Source organism: Sinocyclocheilus anshuiensis, unplaced genomic scaffold (genome assembly GCF_001515605.1).
Source record: "Sinocyclocheilus anshuiensis isolate Anshui unplaced genomic scaffold, SAMN03320099.WGS_v1.1 scaffold712, whole genome shotgun sequence".
Lineage (NCBI taxonomy): Eukaryota > Metazoa > Chordata > Actinopteri > Cypriniformes > Cyprinidae > Sinocyclocheilus > Sinocyclocheilus anshuiensis.
In genome coordinates, this window is record NW_015555749.1 from 4559 (window position 1) to 15317 (window position 10759).

The 10759-nt window shown below is 36.9% G+C and overlaps 1 protein-coding gene across 4 annotated transcripts in view; it reads left to right on the forward strand.

Moving 5' to 3' along the window:
* Positions 1 to 212: 212 nt before the first annotated feature.
* LOC107673648 (suppressor of cytokine signaling 5-like) overlaps positions 213 to 10759 on the forward strand; it is a 22832-nt gene continuing 12285 nt past the window's right edge. For 2 of the 4 annotated variants that reach the window (XR_001632423.1, XM_016467333.1), the window contains exon 1: positions 213 to 352. Coding sequence is in view for 1 of the 4 variants with exons in the window: in XM_016467333.1 (XP_016322819.1) it covers positions 351 to 352 (2 nt within the window). In the remaining 3 variants the exon portion in view is untranslated. Of the gene's footprint in view, positions 575 to 10759 lie in introns of all 4 variants that reach the window. The other 2 variants (XM_016467334.1, XM_016467335.1) reach the window with 2 other exon arrangements.

Sequence of the window (10759 nt, forward strand, 5' to 3'; positions counted from 1 at the left end):
ACGATTAAACTGCAAAACGTGCCTGTATTTGCCTTTATTGTTCACGCCAGAGAACATCTGAATCATTTTGAACCGATTCTCTGAAACCAACTGTTCAGACAAACCGACTCACGGATTTGAGTCGGACATCCCATCACTAGCTGGAATTCGAGCGGGGAAGTGACGCTTTCTTCCAAAGTCTTTCCCCATCCGTATCCGCCGGAACACAGAACTTCGCGCAATTGGAGTCCCTTGATGTCAGTCAACAGCAGCTTTGCCACCACCTCTCCTGATTCTCGTATCTGCTGCACTTGGCGACCATATCGGCCGGCAGGGAAAGAAATGCCAACGGGATGAGGGGATCGTAGGCCATGTAAATACAAAACGTAAAACGTTTACGATTTCATCGACACATTGATGTGCAGTTTGCTTTTCGATTGTCGCAGTTACGGTCCCAATCGTATCCCGTCCGTGTGTTTTATCCACCACCGTCTCTAGCCTCGGGAAAATGTACCCGACTATTCTTGATTGCATTTTTTTCGCAAACAAAAGAAGACACCCGAAAAAGCAATAAAAGAGGACGACAGAAGGATCGGTGAGTTTATCTCTCCGTGTGTTGTGAATGCGCATCGATTATTTTATGTTATGGCGAATGTTCGATGGCTTTTAACTAGTTTTTTCAGTCGGCCCCTTTCTGATTTTCCGAAGCCGGTTCAACTAAAGCAACCAAGAGAAATATAGAGACACTTCAAATGACGTACATTGAGTTATTCAGCACAGACTTAGATTGATGATCCATATATAATTAATGCAATTCAGTAGTTATAATAGCAGGGAGAGTGTAAATAGAATTATGAAGATATCCAGAAAAATACCGCTATTTCCGTGCCTGGATTGACTGCTATACCTATTGAGACTGTAGGTGCACGGTTAATGCAAAGGCCTACAATGTTTATCACGAAAGTTTAAGTCATGTCAGTAAATAAATTATGGCATTCAATTGTTTTAATTGACAAATTTAGGCACGACAAATATATATATTTTTAATTATTTTTAAAAGTTTTTTTTTTTTCTTTGTATCTGAGGTCCAGATTTATTAGGTGTATACACATGACAGCTCATGAAATGACATACAATAGAAAAGCTTGGCCATTTTTATATAATCATTGTCACAAATAAATTTTGTTTAATGGCAATAGTTTACCATTATAGGGGAAACTAAAAAAAAAATTAAAATTTATTTTTACCTTATTCATTTTATGTCAGATACTACAATTGAATCTGCATGTTCATTCTCAATCTGAACAATTAAGGCCATTACATGTAAAATCAAATCATAAAATTGAATATGAAAGAAGCCATAAATAATCCCAACATATCATAAGACAATCACCACTAGAATTTGCTTTTGAGGAAGATATGTGACCGCTGCAGGTCACTACAGTGTCTATGGAAAAAAACAAAACCCATACTGAATCTGTTAATAGAAACTCCTAGAATATATGTTATGAAATATGTCGAATTTTAGATAACGGAGACATTCACTACACACATTTTAAATATCTGGGATGTTTTTGTAACAATTTGCCAGAGCCTTGGTTATTTTCTGACTCGCCTATGTTTGAATTTGCAAAAAGTGTATTGATCCAAGTGTTATCAAGTGGGAAATGTTACTCAATATAGGCTTAAAGGGTTAGTTCACCCCAAAATGAAAATTCTATCATTAATTACTCACCCTCATGTTGTTCCAAACCCGTAAGACCTTCGTTCATCTTCGGAACACGAATTAAGATATTTTTGATTAAATGTGAGAGCACAGCAACGCAACTGTAATGTTCCCAGGTCCAGAAACATAGTAAGGACATCGGTAAAACAATCCATGTGACATCAGTGGCTCAACTTCAGTTTTGCGAAGCTACGAGAATACTTTTTGAGCGCAAAGCAAACAAAAATAACATAATTTATTCAACAATTCTTCTCCCCCGAGTTACGTCTTCTGCCATTTTGGAGAGTACCCAAGAGCGTAATCGACGTAATCAGCGTTGCTTGCTTTCGGAGGAGAAAGCGCGCGCATGAACGTAATCTGCGTAATCAGCGTTGTTTATGCTTAGGGTAGGGCCGGACGATATGGCCAAAATTTATATCGCGATATATTTCTTAATTTCGGTCGATACGATATAATTCCGATATCGATATGAACACTATAAAAAAAAAGCCTCATAAAAACTGCCAAGAACGCCCACAACAGATGTCTGTACCTGAAAACTTCTGAAAAATTAATTTTCCAAGTCTATGAAACCTCCTCCTATAAAACTATATAATATTTAAGAAAAAAAAAACCAGCACAAATAAATTAATATTTACCTTATATCAAACTATAGGCTGACATACACAACCAGTCAAAAGTTTTTGAACAGTAAGATTTTGAATGTTTTTTAAAGAATTCTCTTCTGCTCACCAGGCAATTACTATACAATACAATTATTATACAATTTAAAGCATCCTTGCTAAATAAAATTATTCTAAATAAAATAACATTTCTATAATTAAAAAAAAAAAAAATTATACTGACTCCAAGCTTTTGAATGGAATAGTGTATAATGTTATAAAAGCTTTTTATTTCAGATAAATGCTGATCTTTGGATCTTTCTATTCATCAAAGAATCCTGAAAAAAAATGTACTCAACTGTTTTAAATATTGATAATCAGCAAATCAGCATATTAGAATGATTTCTGAAGATTTAAAATAACTGCTTTCAAATAGAAAGCAGTTATTTTAAATAGTAAAATAATTATTAAAAAATGTTTTTAAACATTAAAAATCTTACTGTTAAAAAAACGTTTGACTGCCTAGGCTGATTATTCTTATAGATTGAAACAAATGTGCTTCAGCCAGGATAAAGAATATGAAAAGTGCTCTGAGTTGCTGCATAAAACAAAAAAATTGAGCAACAACAAAAACATGTTGCTGGAGACGGGCTTATTAAAAATGCAAATTCATTCTCTGCCAGCAGGAGGCGCTTTTAGAGTGATAAAACACTGGTAATGTATATCGAAATATCGGAAATGTGTTTAAAAATCATATCATTGTTATTGAAAAAAATTATATCGCGATACATATTGATATTGAATTATTGTCCAGCCCTAGCTTATGGGAAAGCGTGCGTATTTGTTGTGATACTCTAAAATGGCGGAAGACGTAACTCGGGGGAGAAGAATGAGACAGTAAGGTCTCATTTGTTAACATTAGTTAATGCATTAGCTAACATGAAATAATAACTAATATAAATATATTTACAGCATTTATTGTTGTTAATGTTAGTTAATAACAATACAAATGTTCATTGTTTGTTCATGTTAGTGAATTATCTGTTACCAGATATTATTTTTTAAGATGTTTTGATAAATGTTGAAATTAACATAAGATTAATAAATGCTATAACTAATGTAGTTAATTTTAACAAATGAAACGTTATTGTAAAGTGTTAATAGTATATCTGCATGTTTATCAGGTGTAACTTCCTGGTGGCCATATATGATTCAAATTATTCTCAAATATCAATCCTAATAGATTTGTTATTTTATAGATTTATTTTATTAAAGTAATTATGAGGTTACAACGCTCTTAAAATGTATATTACACTACACTTTTAAAAATAAAGGTTCCAAAAGGGGATTTTTGCAGTGATGCCATAGAAGAACTATTTTAGGTTCCCCAAAAAAACCTTTAAATGTACGGTTCTTGAAGGGCACCTATTGAAGGGCACCTATTATGGCATGATTACATTACTTACAAGATGTAATGTAAGTCTTAGGTGACCCGAGAATGTGTCTATGAAGTTTCAGCTCAAAATACCCCACAGATCATTTATTATATAATTTTGAAAATTCCAATTTCCACAAAAGGGCTGTGCCTCTTTACAGCTCGTACCTCAAATATGCTGCCAAAAAACATCAGTTTGGTTTTGATTATCATGTATATCACGCTGAAATCATGTGTTTTAAAGCCATATCAGTTTAAACTTGATATAGTGTTTTCTGAGCGCACACATCCGAAGCACACGCACAGAAAGCGGCTGTCACATGGCATGTGAGTACTAAACTAAGTTCTCTTTCATGTATTATTGCGCTTAAACTGTCAAATACATACAAGGTTAAGTTAAAAACATGTTACAAAAACACAGTCGGTTATGTCTGTGAAGCTAAACAGCTGGATTTTAGATCTGTGTATTAAGTGAAAGCAGCGTAATATGCAGTAGGGCTGGGTAAAAATATCGATATCTCGATATTAATCGATTCTCATTTTTATGAAACGATATCGATTCTTAAATCCCAAGAATCGATTAGTCTAGCCTGTTTTCAGTTAATGGACGGAACGTTGAGGGGCACCTCCCATCCAATATATCGCAATAAGCATTGTGCTTTGGTACTTTTAGTATGAAACACAGTCTCAGATTTCAAATTCTGTCCATTGTATTGCAGTATTCAAACAATAAATGCCGTTTTGGTGCTGTTTAATGTGGAGTGACAGATCGCTGTAGCGCCTCAGTTCAACAGAAACGGCAGCGTGAGGCGCACGTGAACTGATCATCTCCTCCACATTAATACCAGTTTCAGCACAAAATAAACATGACTAAACATCCGAAGGTAAGTTAAAAGAAAGAGTTCAACTTTACAATCCGCATCCTGTCTCATGTAATCTCTCAATCAGTGTTTCAATTGCGCAAAGATGTCAGTAGAACGGCTTGTAAACAATGTCACGTAACATCACATTTACCTCAGAAAAAACATATTTGGTGACCATAAACTCATTAGTCAGATAGAAAAATAAACTGTAAAAAGGGGCATTTTGCTAAATATATGCACCATATAACATATTAATTATAAATTTTACTGTTCTTCTATAGCCTCTTTCACACAGAAATTCCGGAAAATACACGGATAATGTGTCCCTGGATTTGTCCCTGGATCGTTTGATTGTGGTTCATTCACACTGCCAGTGATTTTCTGGAATCTGTGTCTGCGTTCACACACATCCCGTAAAGATCCCGTAAAGACACGTGACACTACGATGCGATGTGTAATGTGACGCGTTCTATTTCATTTAAGCTGGTGAACGATCTCGGTTTCAGCGCGGATAGTGAGGAGCTACGTGATCTCTGCTTCATTACAGTTTGCACATATTTTTTCGCTGCAAACGTTGATCTGCCTTCAAAACACCCGGTAAAAGAGTCGCACGATAACTTGCGTCATCACTACAACACACCCTTTACGGCATTGGTTCTGGCTTTTGTTCACACAGAGCTCGTTCCGGGACTGAACCCGGCAATACTAGGTCCCCAACCCAGGATCGATCCCGAAATCAATCCCGGAACGTGTTTGCGTTCACACAGAAGGCACTCCGGCAATTTTCCGGGACCAACGTGCAGTGTGAAAGGGGCTAATGTTTAATTTATGTTTGAATAAATCCATCAAGTTTTTATGACAGCCACCATTGTTTATATTTAAAAAAAACGAATTGAAGTAGAAATATTATTATGTGATTGTAACTTTATTATTTTAAAAACTTCATTAAGTGTAATTTTAACAAATCTGTCAATTTTAACCTTTAATATTAATGTAGTACCAACTGAATCTCATGTATATTTTACAGCATTAGTTCCTTTAGTAGGGCTGGGTATCGAGTTCGATACTTTTTAGGCACCGACCGAATTGCCTCGATACCATCGAGTATCGAAAAACGTCTCGTCGTTCGGTACCAAATTTCGATACCTAAGGGGTTAATCTCATCAGCATCAGTGAGCCAATAAGCCTGCAGCACTTGCCGGTGTGTTAGTGGCGCGGCGCAGAGCGATTCGAAAGCTGACGGAGCAGTCTGCTCTCTTTAGCTCTCGTGGTACTGTAATACCACCAGTATAGAGTAGCGCGGGAGCTGCGTGGAGTTCCGATCATATGCAGATGTCCGTTCATACTAACGTTACACGACCGAAAGCGCGTTATGTGACCATTCATGCAAACTATAGCATCATGCTACATAAGATAATAAATAAGATTTATATTCTGCTTTTACTCAAAACTCACTTTAAACCACCATCGAGTGTTTGTAATAACTTCCGATTGCCGTCTAATCGCTGCAAACGTTGATCTGCCTTCAAAACACCCGGTAAAAGAGTCGCACGATAACTTGCGTCATCACTACAACACACCCTTTACGGCATTGGTTCTGGCTTTTGTTCACACAGAGCTCGTTCCGGGACTGAACCCGGCAATACTAGGTCCCCAACCCAGGATCGATCCCGAAATCAATCCCGGAACGTGTTTGCGTTCACACAGAAGGCACTCCGGCAATTTTCCGGGACCAACGTGCAGTGTGAAAGGGGCTAATGTTTAATTTATGTTTGAATAAATCCATCAAGTTTTTATGACAGCCACCATTGTTTATATTTAAAAAAAACGAATTGAAGTAGAAATATTATTATGTGATTGTAACTTTATTATTTTAAAAACTTCATTAAGTGTAATTTTAACAAATCTGTCAATTTTAACCTTTAATATTAATGTAGTACCAACTGAATCTCATGTATATTTTACAGCATTAGTTCCTTTAGTAGGGCTGGGTATCGAGTTCGATACTTTTTAGGCACCGACCGAATTGCCTCGATACCATCGAGTATCGAAAAACGTCTCGTCGTTCGGTACCAAATTTCGATACCTAAGGGGTTAATCTCATCAGCATCAGTGAGCCAATAAGCCTGCAGCACTAGCCGGTGTGTTCGACTAGAAGAGGGGCGGGGAGTGGCTCAGGAGATGAGTCTTTGAGTTTGTATAAACATCAACAAGCTGAAAAATAAAACCAAAGTTTTTTTGTTAGATAATGTAATCTTGTTAAAATTCATTTCATGAAATTGGTATCGAAAAAAGTATCGTTCAGGAACCGGTATCGAAGTCAAGGTATCGATATCGACATTTTTTGAACGATACCCAGCCCTATCCTTTAGTTTCCTTGAGAAAATTTGGCATGTACTGTACCTGATATATATCCAAAATAATCAATATTGAATCGAATCGAATCGCAAGCTTGTGAATGAGAATCGAATTGAATCGAATTGTGAAATTTGTGTCAAAACCCAGCCCTAATATGCAGTACCTATACTGCTGTCTACACTGTTCATATGACCCAAACAATAAATAAAAACAGAAAATCACTCACTGCTCTGGACTGAATAACTTCTATAGCTTTAATAAGAAGACATTTCTAACTTGATTGCTGCTTTTAAATGCTCTAGCGTGAAGATAAACATGGTGGATTGTGTGCGGCTCACTCAGGGCGGGGTCTCTGCTAATACGGCCGTGTCAGTCAGTAGCCGTGGGCGGGGCCTCAAGAATCAAAACGGCATGTCTAATGAGACTGATTTGGTTTAATAGGGATTAAAAAACAAGGAGTGGGTGGATTTTTATCATTGTAAGGTGGTTGTGTACACACACTGCCAACACATTTATGTCCAAACCCCATGTAAAAGTGAATTTTGCATAATAGGTGCCCTTTAAAATAACTATATTTTCTTATTGTGAAGAACATTTTAATAATGTAAACAAAGAACCTTTTGTGCAATGTAAAGATTCCTTGGATATTAAAGGTTCTTCATGGACCTGTCAATGCCAATAAATAAACTTCATTTTTAACAGTGTACTGTTCAAAAGTTTGAGGTCTGAGATTTTTAAAATGTTTTAAAGTCTCTTATGCTCATCAAGACTGCATTTATTTAATACAGTTAAAACAGCAATTTTGTAAAATTGTATTATAATTTTTCCCCTAATTCTAAAATTAAATGTATTTCTTTGAAGACAAAGTGGAATTGTCAGCGCCACTACTCCAGTCTTCATAAATCATTCTGCTTAAGTTCAAAAGAACAGCATCTATTTGAAATAGAAATATTTTGTAACATTATGAATGTCTCTATTCAGCAGAGATGCAATCAAGTGATCAAAAGTTTTAATTTCTTTAAAAAACAACTTGTAAAAAGTAGTGTACATAATGCTGTTAAGTTTGATAATTATTTTTTTATTACATGGATCATAATTGTGTGGTCCTATATTAATTATGACTCTAAACTTGTGTTGTTTCTAGCGTTTTAAAGGACTACTGTAGCATTGAACCGAGTTGCCACATTTTTCATAGAGCAGCTAAAGTAAAACACACAAGTGCTGTGGCTCTGTTCATCTTATCTGCTGTGCAAGGAAGTACAACCCACCCTGTCTTTCTGCTATCCAGAGCATGGATGTTATCATCAAATATCAGTACTACTCTACCATTTACTGTACTCATATTTTACTTCACATAATATAGATGTTTTTCATTTAATATTGTTTCTTCTTTTCAGAGAAGGGCATACTTTACATCTAGTATTTTCCGCAGTTACTGAAGGTGTATGCGGTTGATAAGGGGCCCTTTCTCAATCTCATGTGGTGCTCAGACTTTTAACAAAAGAGTTCAGGCACGTACAGTATATAGGCAAGATCTGTTGGTGTAGTGTGTTTCAAATGACTCTGTAGATTTGTGAGTGTCTGTCCAGCATGAGAACGAGGCGGACTGCTCCGCACTGCTTCCTCTTCTGGCGCTTGGGTGCTAGAGATGTCTGGTGTAGAATTTGGCTGCAGTATCAGGTGAAGGGGTGTGAGACCTGGGGAACAGAGGGGGATAGGCCCACACTACCAGGAAGCCGAAGCTCTGGGCAAGGCTTGTTAGCATTCTTGGTAGCAGAAACCCAAGCTGAGCAGAGAATAGCATAGAATTTAACGGGCTAGTGTTTTGTGATCTTGTGCCAGGATTCATCTGCAGACTGTCCTGTTGCATCTAGTCAAAGGTAGAACAATTGGAACAGATCTACTAATCCATTAATATGCTTCAACTGGTTAAAGCAGAAACTTAAATTGTGGAGTTTCTTGTAAGCTGCAGAGTAATGAGGGTTTAAAGGGGTAAGTGTGGAAGTACCAATAATTGCTGTTAATTAATATGTATTATGTATGTAATGAAACTGCCTTTGGAAAAGAAGAATTGATGACGTAAATGTAAAGATTTGAAAAAGCTAGACGTAACAATGTTACTACATTATTTAACATCTAAATATTTTTACATAGAAAGATAGAAGTAAGTTATAAGTGTCATGAAAATATAGGAAAGTTCCATCCCCCCCCCTTTTTTTTTTTTACAGTGATATCCAGAAGTCTGAGATCATAGTGAAAATCGTATTTAGGACTGAAAACAATTCGTATTAAGTGAAATATTTAAGATTTTTGATTTCTAGGGCCCTAATCAAGTAATTAAATTTGTTACACTGATCATGTGAACTCCTTTGTACAGACAGTCAGATGTTCTTCCACTGAAGCACAAGATGCTCTTTGAATCATTCTCAAATCATGCTGGGGAACATGATAATCAGGTTTGACACAGACTGTCATTGAAGTAAAAAGGTATGCAAACCAAGTACTGTTAAGCAGTGAATCCAATAAGTAATGAAAACATTTGTATTTAAATTAAAAGCATTTTCACTATATGTTGCCCATAGACCCTCTTTAGACTCTCCTGAATCTCTCCTTTAGAGATTTATGGCGCTTTTCCACTGCGTGGTACAACTCTGCTCGGCACAGCTCAGTACGGCACGGCTCGGTTTGCGTTTCCACTGCAGGTTAGTACCGCTTTAGAGTGGGCAGGATTATTCACATGTCGTTATATAGTTGCGCCACCTGTACTGCCGCGACTCCTGAAAAACTTTTTCATTCCGCGTCGCCCCATCAAGCTCGCTGGATCCGCGCCTCTGCTATCAACGAGAGGAACGTCTGTACTTCCTCAACAGACAACGAAACAGCCACTTTTTGGTTGTTAAAAAAAGGTGCGCTAGTTCAAAACAGTTGCGTTCGATCCTTCGCTGGCTGTGCTGATTTAAATCTAGCGGTTCTGTTGTGTTTGTGTCGCAAGTTCAGTGACGCAGGTTGTGACGATTCTCTCCGGCCAAGCCGTGATCAGCAGAGTTTACACGTCACATTATGGTAACGGTACGGTTCACTTGGAACCTCAACCGAGGTGGTACTAAAAAAAGTACCAGGTACTGTACCCAGTGGAAAACCCCCCAAAAGTGAACCGTACCGAACCGTACCATGCAGTGGAAAAGCACCATTAGAGAGACAATTGCTCTCTGCTGCAATTTGTCTTTATCCTGATTTTGTAATATGTACATAAATTATACATAATTATATTCATTAAACTCTATATCAACATCTCAATCTTGAATGGTAAATTCTTGGGTAATTTGTAGTGTCTAAAGGTCTGAAATGCACCTAGTTGTACTTGGCTGTTTAGGTATGATTTCTACTTAGTTGAGGAAGGGGCACTGCCTTTGCCAATATGCGGTCTCAACCCAAATATTTTAAAATAGTTTTGTTTGTTTGCTCTTGGGGTGCGGTTCTGTCTCTTAGCCACACAAGGGAGCCCCACAGCCAAGCACGAGACTCCCCTGTGTCACGTGCACAGTTAAAGAAAACATTATGGATGGAAACATTTTAACAAAACAGCCAGATACATTTAATCATGTATTATAAGTTATTTCCAAGATTACATTTCCAAAGCGACTTACAAATGAGGACAATGGAAGCAATCAAAATCAACAAAAGAGCAATGATAAGCCAGTGCTATAACAAGTCTGAGTTACCTTAATGCAGTACACGTAGCAAGTATTTTTTTTTTAATCATAAAAAAAAAAAAAAAAAAAAAAAAAAAAAAAAA